Source organism: Oryzias latipes, chromosome 9 (genome assembly GCF_002234675.1).
Source record: "Oryzias latipes chromosome 9, ASM223467v1".
Classification (NCBI taxonomy): domain Eukaryota; kingdom Metazoa; phylum Chordata; class Actinopteri; order Beloniformes; family Adrianichthyidae; genus Oryzias; species Oryzias latipes.
Window position 1 is genome coordinate 21,571,662 of NC_019867.2, and position 20,547 is coordinate 21,592,208.

A 20,547-nucleotide genomic window follows, 5' to 3' on the forward strand; every position below is an offset into this window, starting at 1 on the left:
TTATAAAAATAAAAATAAATAAAAGATATGTGCTGTTCTTTTCCAGCTGTCCTACATATCTTTAGACGCCTTTAGAGGTCTGAAGTGGTTTCTTTTGCTTAGTGTGGCAGCAGTTAGTATTGCCAAACTAACTATCATCACCATGTTAAAGCTTCAGCGTTTGTGCATTCCAACCCTAACCAGTGCACAGGCAGCAAGGCTTGAAAAAGTGCCTGGCTGTAAATCAGTTTTGTTCCAAAGTTCCACACCCATCCTGTTTCTGGATCTGGGGAAGAGGGGGCTGCATGGCTGACCTTATCACTTAGGCAACCAAGCCCGCACCACATCCTGAGTAAATGGAGAAAAACAATGAGCAAAGGCCAACAAACATGAGTGCAGAGGACAGCTTCAGCCCTCCATTGTAATCTTCCTGCAGCAGTTTGGGCCATACTGGTGTTTCCCTTTCTGTTTCTTTCCGTCATGTTTTAGGCATCCTCAGCTCCATGGCCTTGTGACTTTATTCGTCAGATATGGCTGGCTAGTGCTTATTATTTTACAAATAAGTCTGGGTGATGGAGTTAAACCAGTGTTTCTCAAACTTTTTCAGACCAAGGACCACTTAACCCATAACACAAACACTCACGGACCACCTAATTCTGAACTGCTCCCAAAACAACAGCTTTACCAATATCAAAGTCTCTACTCACTCACTGTCTTTTTTGCCATCTTAATGGGAAGAATGGTGCTGCTTTTTCTGGGCCATGAGTGAAGCAATGTCTGGCTGCAAACTGGAGAGTTTCAGTCTCATATCGTAGTCCACACTGATTCGGTTGCGCTGCTTTGTTTTCAGGCCAACAAGTGTGGAAAATCCAACTTCACAGTTGTAGGTAGTTGGAAACGGCATCAACAGTTTCAGAGCAGAGTCAGCCAGCTGGGGATGCTCAGGTTGGATGTGGAGCCAAAAGTCAGTCAAACCTTTCTCCCTGAAAGTTGTCTTCAGTGTCCCATCTGATGCAATGTCCACAAGGCTGTCAACCTCTGTTGGTGAAAGCTTGGAAGTGAATTGCTCAATGTGCGTTTTGTCCCCAAATGGATTTCTGATCCAATCAAAGCTTGCATCTAATTTTGGGAAATATATTCCTAGCTGTGAGTGTAGGTCTTGCAGATGTTGTTTGAAGGATGCAACTGTGCTCCCATCCACATCCTCCCCAGAAGCAAGGAGAAAATCAGCGAGTGTTGGAAAACTGTCGAATTCTCTGCGATCGAGACGGCCACACCACAATTCCATCTTGAGGCGTGTAGCTTTAATTTTGTCCTGGACATTGAAGATGGTGACAGTCTTCCCTTGCAGTGCCACATTCAAAGTATTGAGAGTGCTGAAAATATCAGCCAAGTATGCCAACTTTGCAAGCCACTGGAAATCATGCATTCTGTCGTACAGTTCATCACTGTGGTGCAGGAATAACATTACCTCATCTCGCAGTTCAAACAGACGGGTGAGGACTTTTCCACGCGACAACCAGCGAACTTCAGTGTGAAAAAGTTTTGTGTGTTCACTTCCCATTTCTTCACACACAGCTTTAAAAAGACGCGAGTTGAGTGGTTTTGCTTTGATCTTGTTAACTATTTTCACACTCTCATCCAGTACTGATTTTAGGCACTGTGGCATTTTTTTCACAGCCAGTTGTTCACGGTGGATGCAACAGTGTGTTGCTGCTGCAGATGGCGCTAATGCGCGCTATTGCGCGCTACGAGGCCTTTCTGTTTTCCAGTCATTGCGGTTGCACCGTCGGTGCAAATCCCGACACATCTTGACCAGTCCAAGTTATTCTTCACAATGAAATCATTGAGTGAATGAAAAATTGCTTCTCCTGTTGTGTTGGTTGGTAAGGAACGACAAAAGAGAAACTCATCATGCAATCCACCGGCATAGATGTATCTCACAAAACACAACAGATTTGCTTCATTCCCCAGGTCGATAGATTCATCCAATTGTAGTGAGAAAAACTGACTTTGGCGTAAACGTCTCACCAACTGATGTTCGACACTTTCAGCCATAGCTTTTATGTGCCGCTGGACGGTGTCATTAGAGAGGAATCCTGTTAATTTTGTCGCCGGCTTTTCCCCCAAACAATATGTTAGCCATCCCCTTTGCAGCTGGTTTAACTAAATTCTCACCAATTGAATGAGGTTTTCCTGCTTTAGCAATCAAGAGGGATACCTTGTATGACGCCTCTGTAGCCTTCGCATTTTCTCCAGGTGCAAAAAACTGGGAGGTCTCTTTCATCATATGTTTCTTCAGTTCATCGCGTTTTCTTTCAAAAAAATCCAATAGGTTTCCCCTGGTACTCCTTGTGCTTAGTTTCCAGATGCCTCTTTAATTTTGCAGGTTTCATTGCCTCGTTAGCCAAAGTTTCATAGCACAAAACACAGTGTGGTTTGGGATCTTCCTCCTCTCCAGTCCAAAAAAACCCGAACTGTATGTAGTCGCTGTGATATTTTCGTTTCACCTTAGCGGAGGATTTTTCACGCTGATGGCGACTTTCACAGCTTTGCGGCGGGGTCTCTTTTGATGAATTCGCTATGACGTTAGCCACATCTTCCTGGACCTCCGTACCGTTGTTAACGGAACTACTCGAATTTTCATCAACTCGTAGCACCTTTACAGTTGTGTCATATGTTTCATCTGAGTTTCTTTTAAGCGACCCTGTCCTATGCCACTGATCCACATTTTAAGTTGACGTTCAACTCCAAGGCCGACTAACTTTTCCGGTTGCCGCCGTGCCGCCTCACGGACCACTAGGGGGCGCTCACGGACCACCAGTGGTCCGCGGACCACTCTTTGAGAAAGGCTGAGTTAAACAGAACACAAGCTCTTCTAACCTTACAGAGCTTTCAAAAGCTTTTGCATTTTCCCCAGAGAGGTGAATTCTGTGATTTTCAGTAAAAATCTTTTCACTTCACTTTTTCATTACATTTTTTACTTAATTGCAGCTTAAGTTCTTCATTTTGCTTTTCAATTTTGTACTAGAAGTGCCTGGTTTGCCATACTGAATGTCTGTTAATGATTAAAATAATAAAAATGAATAAATGCACTCTTGGAGAAAAGTCATTTGACTTTTGTTCCTAATAAGGACTCAAATGTAATCGTTATGATTATGGGGAAAAAAAATCTTTACCTAACAGAACTAAGATTTTTAAATAATCTTCTCTGGCTTCTATGTATTTACTGAGTGGGCAAGTTACTGTCTATCTCAATATTTCACCTGGTCCTCACTGCTTGTGTCATCATTATGGGAGGAAATGTGTTTTCAGATGTCATGTTTCTGCTTCTACCTCAGATTAATTCCAGTCCAGCTTTCAGTAGTGGTGTCCTCTTTGATTTTAGGAGTTTGCAGTACTACAGACTTTTAACGATTAAATATTGTGTGCAGCTGTGGTCTCAGAATCCTCAAGCCTTCTAAATCTGGTGCATTTTTCTATAGTTTTCTAGTAGTATGGTGACTAACCTCCGGCTCCGGTGCCACATTCGGCTCTTTCATCCTTGTGCTGCGGCTCTTTATAGTTTTGTAAAATAACTGTTATGTTCTAAGATTGTCGTGGTGCCTTTAACACAGTCGGGTAGTGCGAGTGGGCAGGAAGAGGAGAGCAGCGTGAACAGGCGGAGGGGGCGTGTCTGCAGCTGTGAATGCAGACCAGAGTCTGTTATGGGATGGAAAGTTCTTCTAAAAAGACAGTCAGTGGCAATCTCGGAGGGGGCACATGAAAGCCATTTTTTTTCATAGACTAAAACCACCCATTTCCGCACAAAAATTATTTACATTTGCCTTAGTGCACCCTTCCTATCCTGTTAACTTGCTGCTATGATGACCGTATGTTACGCTGTCTGTGTAGGACACGCTGGAAGAGGGGGGTTGCATGCGGGACAAAACAACTTGGAGCTGCAGAGGATGTGAACAGGTAGAGAGGCGGGGAAAGGGGTTAGACTAACCACTTATGATTCCAGACCCTGCAACAAAGACAGAAAAGTTTATTCAAACTTGTGACAAATGGACAAAAGATCAGAGGAAACATCACGCTCATAAATAATTAAAATAAATAATTAAATAAATATTCTGACAGCATTTCGAATCATTACAAGTATCGCCAAATGAACTATCACGCTATGTAGAACAAAACAATTTTTTCTAACACCCTAGGCTCCCTGTGCTTTCATTTCTGTGGGAAATAGATCCTAATGGCTCTTTGAGTGGTAAAGGTTGCCGACCCCAGCTCTATAGATGGATTATTTGAACTTTTTTGTGGAGTTTTATTAAAAAAAAAGTGAAAGAAAGAGCTGGACTATAATGATGCGAGAATAAAACATATTTTACTCTTTTTAGCATATTTAGACTAATTTCTGCTAATTCTCTTAATTTCTTTTCCATTTCTGAATCAGGACAAAATTTGTTACGCAGGTTGCTTTAATTTACAGTGTTCCCTTATTTATCATAGGAGTTGCATTTTAAAAACAACATGCGATCAGTGAAATCAGCAAAGTAGGATTACGGATGTGTACAGATTGTTTGCTTCCATCCTGTTTTGCATTGGATTCCCCCTGTCTTTCTAACTTGCATCTCAACCTCCATCCCCTTCCCCTGGCCCGGTCTGTCTTGTTCGATATAAATATCACGTTAGGTTGGTGAGGGGGCCGGGTTCCTTTTTGAGACTGTTGGTTGACAACTGGTTGTGCTCCTTAGCTCACTGCTATTAACAGGTAAGCTGTGGACCCTTATGACCCACCCCTGCTGCCCAACTGCTAATTGAAAAGGTTAGACAGCCCTGGCATTATCCAATTCACAGGATTCTTCATGCTACAAATAAGGGAAATAATAATGGCTCTTATTGTGGAATTCGAAGCATGCTGTAGTTAAAAAGGGCCTTGTAATTGTCTGTGTTACTTTCATTTTCTGGTTTACAAATGTTTCGGATTTAAGCACATTCTTGTAATACCCACAATCAAAATTCTATGGAAGTGAAAGTTTTGTCTTAATGTTGGTTTAATGCTAAGGGTCTTTGATTTTAGAGATGCACTATTTGAACTTTTATTGTGGGTTTGAGCCCTTCTGTTCTCACATGGTTGCTTGCTTGAATGATGGAATGTATGGAATTCTCCACGAAGCTTCATTCCCATCTGATAAACACTGCAGGACTGTGGCAGGGAGTTGTGTATGGCCTTCAATAGTCAAGACCAGACATGAACCCACTGCCACAAGAATGTGTGGGATATGTCCACATGACTTGTTTGCTAAACATAATGAAGATTTGTGTCTACACAGGACCTTCTGACAGAATGGCTGAAAACCAAGGTTTTGTTTTACGTATTTAATGAATTCATCAGAATTATTAGATCAAGTTATATTGGCTGGATTCATTCACAGAACGCACAATGGACCATTGAGTTGTTAGAGCAGAGCTGCAGTTTGTCCTTTGTCACTCCCACCCGCAGTCTGGAACCAAAAAATATATTTTTTTCTTTCTTTAAAGCAGCTTTCCACATGCCAACAAGCTTCAGTGCTGCTTTAGTGATGATAAAAATGTCATTGCTGGATTTCCTCATACAGTGGTTTGAACGTGTGGTGCTCATAGTCAGTGGCAATGCTTGACAGTTGTTATCAGTGTAAAAAAAAAATCAATTTCTTTATATTTGTGTGCAGGTGTAACACACTTCAAAGAAGGGATTGTTTTTGTTTATGAGAATGCACATTAGAGCCGTTCAGTTAGGGTCCCTGTGCACACAAGCCTGGTTCTTGCGGCAGTTAGAGCGAATAAAATAAGTCTGTTAAAATCCTTTAATATCGGAGCATCAGCTCCAATGTTTACATTCTTTTGTCTACCACAATTTTTTTTCAACATTTAAGATACAACAACAACAAATCCCAGTTCAAATGAACAAATACTAAACACAACGCAACAGCAAATCATGGAACTAATTACGAAATCACGGAACAAATTACTGAGTCCTGAAACACAAAAGCAAATCTGGGTGCAAATTACCAAAAACCGACTCGCATAAAGCAATCCCATCACAAATGACCAAATCCAGAAACACAACAACGAAGTGGAAACACGGCTTCTAACAGAAAGGGACGTAATATAAAACCAATCGTGTATGATTGTTTATTATTATTTATTATTAATTTCTTTATGTGGACATCGTAAATACCGTAATTTCCGGGCTATAGAGCGCACCTGATTACAAGCCGCACTCATTACATTTTTAAAGGATAAACCATGTCGTACATACATAAGCCGCACCTGTCTATAAGCCGCATGTGCCCACACTGAAACATGTGATGTAGATTGAGGATGTGTATGTTTTGAAACCTGCGCGTGTGTAAGTAGGAGGAGGAGGGAGCGGAAGGAGGGGAGAGCGCACTTGCAGCGTGAGAGGGAGTGAGAGCAAGAGCAGTGAAAGTGTGTTGGGGGTGTGTGTTTATCTCTGTTATACAGAGTGAAAGAGAACTGTTTTTAAAGAAAGTTTCCCCAGAAGACCGATGAATGATTCTTCATTAACCCACTCTGGAGGCTCTGAGGGTCCGAACGGGGAAGTGAACAACTTTAGGAAGATCCGCCTTCGGCGGATTTTCCGATCACAGTCAGAAAGTAAGAAAGTAATCGCAGGAAAGGTTCAACACATGATATATTTACCAAGAAAGACGGTACACAGAAAGAGTTTTCAAAGTTTTAATAATATACCTGAGCTCTTCTTTCTAAAAAAAAAAAGCCTAGATCAGAGTTCACAGTGGTGTCCAGGAGTAACTTATAGGCACGCGCGTGCCTCTGAGCAGCACACGCAGAAGCACGAGCTACGCAGCGCATGCGCTGGGAGTTTTCTTTCACGACAGTGACTCACCATAACACAGCACTAAGAGGGCTGGTTTAAAAAAACATGAACGTAAAAGTCACTGAGAGCTTTCTTCATCTTCCTCCTGTGCACTGAAACCATGGAAGTCTTCCTCCTCAGTGTCTGATTGGAATTGTTGTTGCTGTCAGTGTCATACTCATCCTGAGGCAAATTCCCTCCTGAGCTTGCGCTGTCCAAACCCGTTGTTGATGGTGGATTTTTTTCACACTGCTTTTAACAATTGCTTTTAACTTGAAAGCTGCGTCATATTGTAGTGGCGGTCACGTGCACGTTGGATCTATTGGCAGCAAGGGATTGTGGGATGCGGCAAAAATAGGGCTGAGCATGGGTGTTTCTTTTTGTTTCACCATGAGTGAGGGGTTTGAGGGCAGAAGTGACGTCCATGCTGTTTGGCTGATTGTGGGTGTGTTAATATAATTAGGCTTGATATCGGAAATGAGAGAGCGCATTAAGTTCCTCATTTTGCCTCCTCCTCTCTGAGACTGTTCGGAGTTGTGCGTTGGCTGGGACACGGACAGCCCTCCAGTGCAGCCATTTGAGCGGGAACTCACATTAAATTTGCGTCACACATATGCCGTAATCTCCCAGTCTCCAAGTGTGCACCAAGTGTGAGAGCATCATCATCATCTCTGTTCATAGTTTTTTGGGCTCGCTTTCTGATCTCCATTGCCTCCATGATGCATATACAATGTCTGTTTTCTTCAGTGCGGATGATAAAATATTTATTTCCCATAGTGTCATTGTTCACTAGGATGCCAGTAAAAACTACAATACAAATCATGGCGAGGCTTCGTAAAACGAAGATTATGAAGAGGGCTGTCCACGTCTTCTACAAGCTCGCTCGTGGCTGAGCAATCCAATATGGGAAAGGCAGACCCTGCAGCAGAGGCTGCAGGTGAAAGTCTGTTCTAGATTCAGTACAGTCGTGAGGCCGGCTATTCTCCTTTGTCGTTTGTCTTTTAGACTAGTCCGTCGCTTGTCTTCAAAAGAGGAGACAGCGTCTTTGATGTACTGGCGCCAGGTGTCACGATCTTTTGCCAGAGTAGACCACTGACGATGGTCGATGTTGCAAGCACCAAGGGATTTCTTAAGAGAGTCTTTGTATCTCTTTTTTGGTGCCCCTCTATTTCGCTGGCCTGATGCAAGTTCGCCATACAGAGTGATCTTTGGCAGTCGGTGGTCCTCCATCCTGTGTACATGTCCAGCCCACCGCAGTTGTGACTTAAGAAGCATGGCCTCTATGCTTTGGATGTGTGCCCTCTCAAGGACTTCGACATTGGTGACAAAGTCGCTCCAATGGATGCCAAGAATGGTGCGTAGACAGCGCTGGTGGAAACGTTCGAGGACTCGCAGGTGGTGCTGGTAGGTGACCCAAGACTCAGAGCCGGAAAGAAGGGTGGTCACCACAACTGCCCCGTAAACACTGATCTTGGTGGGTTTCTTCAGGTGCTTGTTGTTCCACACCCGACTGTGGAGTCTGCCAAAGGCACTATTCGCCTTGGCGAGCCTGTTGTCTAACTCTTTGTCAATCCTGGCATCTGAGGTAATTGTGCACCCCAAGTAGGTAAACTGCTGGACAGCTTTCAGTTCTGTCTCTCCGATATAGACATGGGGAGGCTGGTACACTTCCCGAGGTACTGGCTGGTGGAGGACCTCTGTCTTCTTCAGACTAACTTCAAGTCCGAACAGCTTGGCAGCATCTGCGAAGCAGGAAGTTAATCGCTGAAGTGCTCTCTGAGTGTGAGCTAGGAGTGCTGCGTCATCTGCAAAGAGGAGGTCACTGATCATTTGCTCACAGGTCTTGGTGTGAGCCTTCAGTCGTCTCAGGTTGAACAAGCTGCCATCGAGGCGGTAGCGAATGTACACGGCATCCTCGTCATCAGGGCCATCAGTGGCTTGCTTCAGCATCATGCTGAAGAAGATCGTAAAAAGAGTGGGTGCCAAGACACAGCCCTGTTTTACGCCGTTGATGATGGGGAAAGTGTCTGAAAGGTCGCTATTGAGCCTGATCTGAGCGTTCTGGTCTTCGTGCAGCTGAACAACCATGTTGAGGAATTTGGGTGGGCAGCCGAGACGTTCCATGATCTGCCACAGGCCTTTTCGGCTCACAGTGTCAAACGCATTGGTCAGGTCGACAAAGGTTACATAGAGTGCCTTGTTCTGCTCACGACACTTTTCTTGAAGCTGTCGGAGGACAAACACCATGTCAGTTGTGCTCCTGTTGCTTCTGAAGCCACATTGGGATTCTGGAAGATGGTCTTTGGCAATGGTGGGCACAAGTCTGTTGAGTAGGATTCTTGCGAGGATTTTCCCTGCGATGGAGAGTAGAGTAATCCCTCTGTAGTTTGAGCAATCAGAATTTACTCCCTTGTTCTTGTAGAGGGGGATGATGACTGCATCACGGAGATCTTGCGGTAATTTTCCCTGCTCCCAGCAGCAGATAAACAGTTCATGGAGTTTGGAGTGTAGCGCTGGGCCACCATGCTTCCATAACTCTGGTGGTATGCCGTCAACTCCTGCTGCCTTGCCACTTTTCAGTTGCTTAATGGCTTTTAAGGTCTCTTCCATAGAAGGCGCCTCATCCAGTTCCTCCTTAAGTGGTTGCTGGGGAATACGGAGAATTGCTGACACGCCGACCACACAATCAGACCGCTGGACGCTGTTCAGTCCAGCGGTCCAAGATGGAAGTCTTGTCTGCTAGAAGCTTCCGTTCGTCTGAGCTGCGCAAGGGACTCTGGATTTGGTGCGTGGGCCCGTACACTGCCTTAAGGGCTTCGTAGAACCCCCTGGAGTCGCCAGTGTCTGCACAGTGCTGAGTTCTTTCTGCAAGGATGGTCCACCACTCGTTCTTGATTTCTCTGAGTTTGCGTTGGGTGTTGCTGCACGCATGACGAAAGGCAGCCTACTTCACAGGACAAGATGGCTGGGCTAGATGAGCCTGATGAGTATGGAGTTAATTCAGTCTCAATAATCAGAAATGCACACAATCTGTTTTACAAATGCACACGCTCCGATTCACAAATGTCATTTTATGCAAACGTGAAAAATAAATTCGGAAATACACACCCTGTGTTTCACAAACACACAGATTGTGTTTCACACATGCACACTAAATGTTTTACAAATGCACAATAAGTGTTTCTCACAAATGTGCACACTGTTTTTCACAAAAACATTTTAGAAATTCACAATAAATGTATCAGAAATGCACAGTAAGTGCTTCACAAACATGATTTTTAGGTACACATGTGATGTGAACTCACAGATCATTCGAATTGCAGAATTTGCATTCAAAATCCCGTTCTCGTTTGTGAATCTCCCCGTGTGTGTGAGAGATTTTTCTACGGTGAATATTGAGACTCATCTGACGGAGCAGGTCAACTAATGTCACCATTGGCTAGTGAATCTGTCAATCAAACTCATCGGCACTAAAAAAGGGACAAAAACGGGTAAAGCAGAGAAAATACAAAGAAACAAGAAGAAGAAAAAAAGACAGACAGAAAAGGAATAGTCATATTGCCATACATTAGAGGAATAGCAGAACGCATCCAAAGGGCCATGAAAAAATATCCACATTAGTACCCCGGTCAAACCACACAAAAAATGTAGACAACTCCTGGTACACCCGAAAGCCCAGATCGAGCAAAAATAATAAATGCAACATTATCTACAAAGTACCATGTCTTATCTGCAATAAAACATACATCAGAGAAACGGGATGAAATTTTATGACAAGAAAAATAGAACACCAGAAGAAAGTGAAAAGAAGATGAAAAAAAGGCTAACAAGAGCAAAATGACAACGCGCATCTCAAGGAAGCATGAAATCAGACCTCTGCAAGCGAGAAATAAAAAAATCTGTTTTATTTTCTAAGACCTTATTATTGCAAAGCGGCAGGGGTTCATTAGAAATCCATCTCTGAGTTGTGGGCGGGACTGTTGGTGTCGAAGTAACAAAGATTGCAATAAAATCCTTGTTTACATTCTCTACCACTAGTTACAACCCCTCACAACCACAACATAACATTACTAGTGAAACAAAATCGGCAAGCGATATTGGAGTCTTCCAGACTTACAGTTTTGAGCCAGATATTAGCTCAGACAAGGAAAACAAAGATGGAAATTATTCTATTTATTAGGGGTGTAACGGTACACTTTAGGTTCGGTTCACGTTCGTACCGTTTCGTTTGTTTATTTTCCCCCCCGTAAATGTATTAACTTTGCGTTGAGGCGGAACTAACGTTACTCGCGGTATTCCGCCCAGACTCTCACTGGTTTCTGCACTTGCGTGCCTGTAGGAAGGGGGGCGGGGGAGGGGGGGCGGCAGAGCATGTCGCGCGCAGCGTAAAGGCCCGTACACACCGGGACTAATTTTGCGCGCGATATTCGCCGACGTTTAACGCCTCGTGACTAAACAAAGGACACCAATGTGAGTGTGCACACCGACGCGAAAAACGCCACGCGTAAAAGCGTAATTTTTTTAAAAAACGCCTCGGGTTCCTTTTTTTTTGGTTTGATGTACCGCGTCAAAAACTATACGACCAATGAGAATGGCGCTTCTGCACACGTGTCTGGAGCTTCTGAAGTTACAGTAAAACACAACTTGGGGGCGCTCAAACACAAAACTGTCTTGCTGAGCACACATACGTCACGGCGAAGAAGATATACGCCAAGTAGCGTCTACACTGCCGCTAAGAAATAAGACGAAGAAGATACACTCACTGACGGACATTCTAAAATATCCCCGAAAACGCTAATGATACATTTTCAGCTCTTGTACCAGTCGATAAAACTCCCCATGTTCTTCTCATCTCGTGACTATGGGATGTACTCAAAATCTGCGTCTTTTCCGGTGTCTTTCATCATTCAACAGAACAATTTCGTCATCGCTGGAACTGGAGCTGGAGCTACTGGTGCTTGAAATATTCATGTTTTCTTTGTTTGATTCTGACAAGCGCGTAAATACTTGCTCTCTTCTTCTGAGTGAAAAGCGACTTTAAGAAGCGTAAAGTTGCGCAGCGCCACCTTGTTTGCAGGGGGTATTTCTGTTTTACATTAAGCGCCATCTAATGTCAGGGAATGAAATTGCATGTTCGCTCGGCTCATCGTCAGCGAAAATCGCCTGGGTGTGAACACAAAAAACGTGGCGAAAAAAGCTGGCGAATATTCGTCCTGGTGTGTACGGGCCTTAAGACTGTGTGTGAGCGCGCGTTCAGTTTGTGTAGCTAAGTTATGGAGAACGGCAATAAGTCCAAACGGGTATGCAAACCCCGATGGAAGATCCGCCTTCCACGGTCAGAAACGTCATTGCAGTTCAGCTTCAACAGCTATTAGGTGACGGAGGTGACAGTGCGCATGTCCACAGGATCAGCATGGCTAATGCTTAGCTTACGCTCTCCTGTGCTCCTGTGCTGTTGTGTTGACATCGTTACACAAAGATAGTGTATGCCACAGAATAGATCTGTTAATGCTCTTAAAACGGCATGACCCGACCGTAACAATCGGGTATACAAGAAAATAAATGTGCAAGTAAATTTTCAGGCCAGTGTTAATGAGTCAAAGTTTGTAGTTCCTGGCAGCTAAGAGTTTTTATTTTATTAAGCAGATCACCTAGAGAGGTCAACTTTATTTATTGTTGTATAAAACCAATAAATGCATTTTGTAAGTAATTATTTTCTGGCTTTTTGTACAGAAAAAATACAGAAAATAGATAGATTAAAGCTTTATTAATCTCCCAAGGGAGAAATTCAGGTGTCCGACAGTAAAACACACACAATAAATAACAATAAGATAATATTTTATAAAATAGCAGTTCATATATCAGGCAGATTTGTATTTTATTAGGCAGCCGTACCGAACCGAAACGTATCGAACCGAGCCCTATGAAACTCTGAATCAAACCGAAATGAGATTTTAGCGTATCGTTACACCCCTACTATTTATCTATAAATGGATGCATCAGAACGGAGCGAAGCAGCAAGACTTTAGTCCACACATTTCACTTGGTTTCACAAATTTGAGCTTTTCAAACGGAGCATTTTTATTTGCTCTGAATAAAGGGATGCTCAAAAATGCTGTTTTAATCTTAAATTATTTTATATATGCCCTCTATCACAAGACAAATGCTACAAGAACATGTTCAAACAGCAAAAACACATTTTTCATAGAAGTGGGTCTTTAAACACCAACTTTTTCATGTAAATTAATCATTATTGTAGAATTGTGTTTCAAATACCAGTTTGTATGTTAATCATTTTCAAGTCCTTAATTGACACCAATTAAAAAGGAATGTGTGGGCTGCACTGTGGCACAGTGGTTAGCGATCTTGCCTCACAGCAAAAAGGCCCCCAGTTCGAGTCCCAGCTGGGGGACATGAAAAACATAACATCAATGGGGACCTTTCTGTGTGGAGTTTGCATGTTCTCCCTGTGCATGCATGGGTTCTCTCCGGGATCTCCGGCTTCCTTCCACTGTCCAAAATCATGCTTCATAGGTTAATTGGCAACTCTAAATTGTCCATAGGTGTGAGTGTGAGAGTGAATGGGTGTGTGAATGTGGACATTCTACCCTGCGACAGACTGGCGACCTGTCCAGGACATCCACTGCCTTTGCCCACAAGTGGCCGGGATAGGCTCCGGCAGCCCCGTGACCTTGAAAGGGACAAAATGTAATAGAAAATGAATAAATGAATAAAAATGTGGCCATGTAAAACTGCTGAGTTAAATGCAGTTTGGTTAAGAAGGTGGTGCACCAAACCTTCGTCCTGGTGCACCTAGGAAAAAAAGTAAGGCACACCGGTGCGACCAGAGCAAAAATTTAGTCTAGTGTCCTGTTTATGGTTGCAGAAAAGTGTGCGAAGAGAAAAAATACCCTCTGGCTCAGTGTTCATCATGTCACAGGTCAGACTGATTTGAAAAGACCATCCTCTGTTCAGAATATTTTTTTATAGCCTTTTATTAGTTTTATATAAAGAACGCAAACCTGTTGCTTTAATTGTGACTTTTACTAAGACAGTTTTAGGTAAAGGTATTTGGAGTTTACACCCTTTTGCCTGAATTAAACTTGTGTTTGATTATTCGATGGAAAGGCTTCACATGAAGGGCCCCATCAATGTCTCCGTTTTCTATGCCAAAACATACTTTCTGGGAATACATTTGAATTCCTTAAAAGTTTAATAATTTTTGGCTTAGCTAGTTCAATGCACTTTTTAAAATCACTTTGGTTCTAGAGCCATTTGTGGTATTTCTCTATCTCAAGTTTTTGTTTTATGAGGGGACAAGCTCAACTTGGGTAATGCCTTGTTTAGCGACTCAGCGCCAGGTGCAGATTATTTTGAGCCGGTCCTGATATTTCAGCACATTTGCACAGACGTGGGTACTCTCTGAGCTTAGTGCTTTAAATAGGTTGGTGCTACCATGTGGTTTAAAGCAAACTTGAACATTTGGCTTCTGGACAGGACCCTACATTGGTCCAAAGATGAAGAGTTGAAAGAGATTATAGTTTACACAATACTCCTACACTAACTGAATCTTATACAAGATTAATTACTTTGAATTTTACAACTAAGAATATAATATTCTTAATATTCTAACTTTTTGGTTGCGTTTAGGCATACATTTTGAACAAGATATTTTTTTTTTCCTTCTTAATTTTATGCTGGAAGGACACTAAAAGGATGTTCCTCCTGGGTCTTTTTAACCACTCCCCCATTCCTTTTAGTGTTCAGGCCACATGTTATCACTTCTTGATGTGAATGCTATCTGTGTCTGTTTAAAACAAAACCATGCCTCCACACATTCGGGCATCCACAGACAAGCCGAATATGTGAGTATGGAAATCATTGTACGTAATGACTGATGCACGTTTATGTGCTTCAGCAACACCTCCATTGATTGTAATGATGGGTTAGCTTTTGTTAGAGAATAATGTTTTACAAAGGTGAAGGGAAAATTGTTTACTGGGGATGCAAGGTTCATTTCCCTGGTGGACATGTTTTGAAAGTGATCAGTGTGATGAATACCTACAGCTATGAACAACATTATTGTACCTAAACCGAATAACTGAGAAAAGAAAACATGTTAGAGCATTTATTCATGTTACATTTAAGAGATTACCCATTAAAAGTGTTTCTCTTTTTCAACAGCAACTGCAGTTAGTTTTTATGGTAGTTCGATCTATAATGTATAGGGGTTTTAAAAAAAACTGTAGCAGATCCTAGTATCTGCACTATGACAGCATACCACCAATGATTACCTTCTATTCTGGACAGGCTGTTGATAGATGGGATGTATGACGTAAAAGTCTATTTTGTTCTTGTGTTGCGGAATAGTTTCAACAGGGTAACTTAGCCCCCTCCGTACTGGCCTGGATTCAGATTTGTTCTCTGCTTGTCAACTCCATTATCATTTATTACCCCAATGGTACACTGTAAAAGAACACATGAAATTTCAACACATTTTAAGAGCTGTCTTAAAATTTTAAGTCAAGATAACAAATGTGATTTTTGTTGACATAACATGCTGCTCATTCTTGATTTATTTATCATTCAGTTCTCCATGCCTCTGCATCGTGCAGTGCGATTCATACATTGTGCTCCAGCACACGACCATGTCCCTCGTCTCTGCTCCTGCTCCTACACCTGGTTGTGGACCCTACCTCTGGCTCTTCTTTCGCCCTCAGCCATCCTTCCTCTCATCTGGATGAAGCCCATCTGCTGGACTATTCAAACATGTAGTTGTAGAGTTAGATAAGCTAATTCTACTCGAAGAGCTCTGGTACATCGCCTATCCGTCCTGGGGAGGATCCCTCCTTCATGTGGGCGCATATTTTTGCAGAATCTGTTTTTATTTATTTGTGTATTTTTTAATTTTGAGTTTTTCCTTACCGTGAAGGAGGGTCTAAGGGCAAGGATGCCCAGTTTAGTTTAGTCTGTTTAGTTTAGATTAGCAAATACTCGTTGAATTCTATGACTTCATGTTCTTTATGATTCTTGTTTATTACGCAATTACCGGTATGAAGCCCATTGAGATGACTATTGTTGTAAATATTGGGCTATATTTTAAAAAATTGAATTGAGTTGAATTGAAGCCTTGACTTCACTGCATCTTGGTTTTTGGCTTTTTGGCTGCTCTGCAGATTGGAATCCCTGCCACATCACATCATCCTGTTTTTCTAAAGTTGTCAGACACATGGCATCTCATTTGACCCATGGACACTGTCATCTGCCTCCTCGATTTTGAAGCTTAATCTGTACTCCCACGTCCCTTTTACAGAGACAAATTTTATCCATGGAAATCACTCCGAACTATAAAAGGACGTTTAAGAGTTTTTGATGGTTTTCTGAGCTTTTTTCACACGTGACATTAGGGAGAGGAACTTTCTGGTATGTCCACTATTGGACTGTAAAATAAGATAACTCCAAAATAATTTTAAGAGAAATATGCAGATTTCTTTTTATTTTATTGTTTCCAAGATTGTCATCTTTGCCTTTCCTGATTCTATCAAAATACCTGAAATCACAGTCAATAAACAGTTAAAACTGTAACTCTTCTGGATGTTTATTATTTTTCCTTTGACATATTTGTTTAAAGAAGTCTAAAATAAATTTTGCAAAAAAAAAGACATGTTTTTCTAAAGTAGGTGGGAATCAATACTGGTATTTTAGTCATAATTGGCTTTGCCTTTACTTTGTTTCATGTCTTTCAGATGCTTTGCTTGCAGACTTAGAATCAACAACATCCCACATCTCAAAGCGTCCAGTCTTTCTACCTGATGAAACTCCGTATTCCATCCCCACCGGAGGACAGTCCTTCCAAGATGTGTCAACACCACCACCTCTTCCTCCCCCACCCTCAGCTGAGGCTCTGAACGGGACCCTGACTGATCGTCCAAACTCCCACCTCTCATGTCAGCTAGTAGGTCTCAGAGGGACTGGCTTTATACGAGGGCACCTCCTTTTACATTTATTTTTTTGTTAGGTGAGGTGAAACTGTGTGAGGGCCAACCATTCCATCTGCGTTTTTGAATTATTTTAATAAGATAAAATGCGAATCAACAGTTTAATGAACATGTTTTTTGCAGTGGTATTTTTATTTCCTCACATAGACTGTCAACACATCTAAATACATTTTGACCAACATTCCACATTTGAAGAGTAGAAATGAAATTAAGTAAAAAGTTTGTCTGAAAAAGAAAACGTTAAATCTAGGTTCATGAAATGTTAGATTAACTTTTACATTTAAACAGTTTGAACAGGAAAACTTAACAGTTATCTTTTTCGGTACAAATCCCTGTAGTGTCAACACACACAAAATGACCCACTGACTTTAGAATTGATTCACCACAGGAGACAAGTCAGATCTGGCTCAAAGACTATGGTTTTGATGCGCAAGATGTCCCACAAGTGGGAGTCCTTTACTCTAGTTCTCACACGGTTCTTGTTAAGGTTCATAACAGAACATGTCTTCTCTCACAAGTTTGTGGAGCCAAACAATCTCAGCATTTTCTTAGCAAATGTTCACATTTGTTGAAAGCTGCCTTTATCCAGCTAGCAGTAAAAGTTGGCAAGAGGGAGCTGTTGGTGTCGACTGCGACACTCACTGAGCTTCATCTGCAGGAGCGTCATCAGGGCGCTCACAGAGAAATTGTTCACTGCTATAAAACAAAATGAGTTGGATGAGTCGGTTTTGCATCGAACGCTACTGAAAAAACTCGAACTGTTCTCCTTTTGCCTCCAACTATCTCTTAATATCAGATAAAATGTCTTCAATTTGTTGTCTTCAAATGTCTTAAAATGTCTTCAAGTTGTTGAAAAATTTCCCTAACTTTGGACATGCCCTTCCTCCCCCCATGAGAATTAAAGTTTTACAAGATCTTCTCCCAAATTCTTTTCAATTTTAGTTTAGATTTTATCTTTCACTTGAGATTCTGTAAATTTAGAGAATTTTTGTTTGATCTACAGATTAATTGTCAGTTTTTCTTTTATTTTGAAATAAAAAAAATCAAGCCTGGTAAATGATTGATGCTCTTTCTGCAGTCTGTAGGTTCAGCCCAGAAGAGCTTGTGGTCTAGGGACAGCAGCAGTTCCCCCCTGTCTCACGCTGAAGAGGACCACGTTTACAGGTATTCTTCCTGCCCAGGAGATGTTGTAACAACCTGAGAATTCAATCTCATGTGTTTTGTTTTTTTAATCCTTTGGTCATTCTGTTCTTCACAGTTTTCCAAACAAACACAAGACTTCCGACTCATCTTCTGTAGCCATGACATCTGGCCTCGGCAGTAACCTGTCAGAGCTCGACAGACTTTTACTGGAACTTAATGCAGTCCAAAAAAGCTCCCCTTCCTTCCCCACTACAGGTAAGACTTGAAGACTCCTCGTGTTTCTCTGGTATGTGTCTCTAGTTAGAACAGTGTTTTTCAACCAGTGTGCCGCGGCACACTAGTGTGCCGTGGGAGATGGTCAAGTGTGCCGTGGGAAATTGCCCCCATTAACTGATCTAAAAACATTTACCATTTCCAGGATATCAGCTCTTTGTTCATCCAAACAGGCCCTGATAAAACACTGAGAAATTAGGAATATGAAAGATCATAAAATACTTTTTTCTTTGTGTTTATTTGATTTTATCAAAGACATTTTGATAAGAATGACGGTACCGCGATTTAGCCGCAGCTTAAGCTTTGTTTTAGGAAAAGTCCCGCCCCTTTAACTGTCTCCACCAATCATTCTTGGAGTCTTAATCACATGTCATCAGTCTGACCAATCAGAAGTGGTTAAAGTCTACACTTCCTTGTTTCGATTTAGCTAAAAATGTCGCTCAGTTCTAACAAAAATACCAGCTAAAGCTTGTCTTTAGCGGTGTGGCTTTCCACAGAATCCGGTGTCAGACCGTGGAACGAGTGATCAAAACAATGAAGCTCAGAGACGCTTGTCTGTCTGCGGTCGGCGGACTTTTGCACTACATCTCCCATGATGCATTGGGTTAAAGTGACAGCGTCTTACCGCACAATGAGTCTCTCCTCTTAACGTCTTAAAACTTTTAACTTTTCTTACATCTTTTAGAAAAAACAACTGCAGCTTCCAGCTTTTTCTGCCACAATTATCACAAAAATGCATGTGAGATTGTGGAGGGACTGTAGATCAATACAGACTATGAGTTTCTCCTTTTTTTTTGGATGCTGATGTGCCGCGGGATTTTTGTCAAGGTTAAAGTGTGCCGTGGCTAAAAAAAGGTTGAAAAACACTGCATTAGAAGAAAGTGCTGAGATAACTAATTGATGCAGACATTTAATCTACTAATCAGTGTTGGGAACACTTTAAAAAATAAGTTAGTTATATTTACTCACTACTTATTTCAAAATGTTGAATTACAACATGAATTAAAGCTATAAGTAGCATTTAGCTGAGGAGCCCTATGCCGAGGGGGGCTGGGGGACGCCTGTTTGACCACCGGGGGACAGTCTACCAGCTGTCCCCGACTTATCCCCTTCCTCATATAATCTCTTATTAGGGCGATGGGGGCAAGGGGAGGGGGTCAGCCTGCGATGCACCTTGGGGGGAGGAGCTACTTGGCAGTGTTCCCCCTCCCATGGTTGCCGTATGGAATACCCCCCCCCCCCCCCCCCCCCCCCGGTTTTAATTGCACTTTAGACATGTAGGACTCTTGGTAGGGGGGGTTCTTGGACATCACTGCCAGCAAGCAGGAGATGCCCTACCTGCCAATTTTAACTGCACCTTAGTCATTTAGGGGCCCTTGGTGGGGAGGGTGATTGGACATCACTGTGAGTAATCAGGAGATGTCCTCTCAGTGCCCAACCCGCAAATTTTAACTGCACCCCTTTAGTACACACTCCCTTTACCCCTCAAATTATACACTCCAACACAACTGCCTTTGTCTGGCCATGTTTACAACACTTCCTGTGGACCCCTTCCAGGCTGGCTCCTGCCTTGCTCTCTCCTGGACCAACCGTGGGCCCCCTCTATAATCACCCTCCTATCCTCCCCTCTCTAACATCTCTTCTCTCTCTTCTTTCCTCCTTTCTTTTTCCGTCCGGTCCAACATAAAAGATTTTCAAATATGAGTAAAATGAATAAAGTTTGGCCTCGATTACAAAAGGGCTTTATTCAGACATACCTCTGGTATGTCAGAAGATCCATAACCCCTGTTGTTAAATTAAAATATGTCCAACACGAGAGGCCTTCAGCTCTCAACTGTCTGCCCAGCTGTTGGACAGGACAAGTTAAAAAAAAGAAAAAAGGACTTCAAGGATAGAGGTTCAATTCTTGTTAAGACATCCTCATTGAATCCAAGAGAGTCCAGCAAGCGCCAGAATTACCTCTTAATGGGGATTCAGCAGCTGGATCGAAGTGCCACCAGTGCAGAGCTGCTCAGGATAGCAAAAGGCAAGTTTGAGGGCATCTGCACGTACAGTAAGGCCAAGACTTTTGGAAGATGATCTGAGCTGGCCGCGACTGCTAAGCAATGAAATCAACGAAAATCATACGAAGCAGCAATGGTGCCTCTGATGCACCTGAGTAAAAACACATCAATTAAAACAAAATAACTATCAAGACTAAAACTGGCAGAGGCATAGACAAAATAAACTTTCCAGGGAGTCAGAGGATTGCCTGCAGAGGGAAGCATTGTCCTGCTAAATAACCTGACA

At 42.3% G+C, this 20,547-nt stretch overlaps 1 protein-coding gene across 3 annotated transcripts in view; it reads left to right on the plus strand.

Moving 5' to 3' along the window:
* The window catches only part of LOC101171750 (paxillin), a 46,132-nt gene that overhangs the window by 13,179 nt on the left and 12,406 nt on the right, over nt 1-20,547 (plus strand). For all 3 annotated transcript variants that reach the window (XM_020706164.2, XM_020706166.2, XM_020706165.2), the window contains exons 2-4: nt 16,591-16,799; nt 17,921-18,006; nt 18,101-18,240. In XM_020706164.2, the coding sequence (XP_020561823.1) occupies nt 16,591-16,799; nt 17,921-18,006; nt 18,101-18,240 (435 nt within the window). The remainder of the gene's footprint in view (nt 1-16,590; nt 16,800-17,920; nt 18,007-18,100; nt 18,241-20,547) is intronic.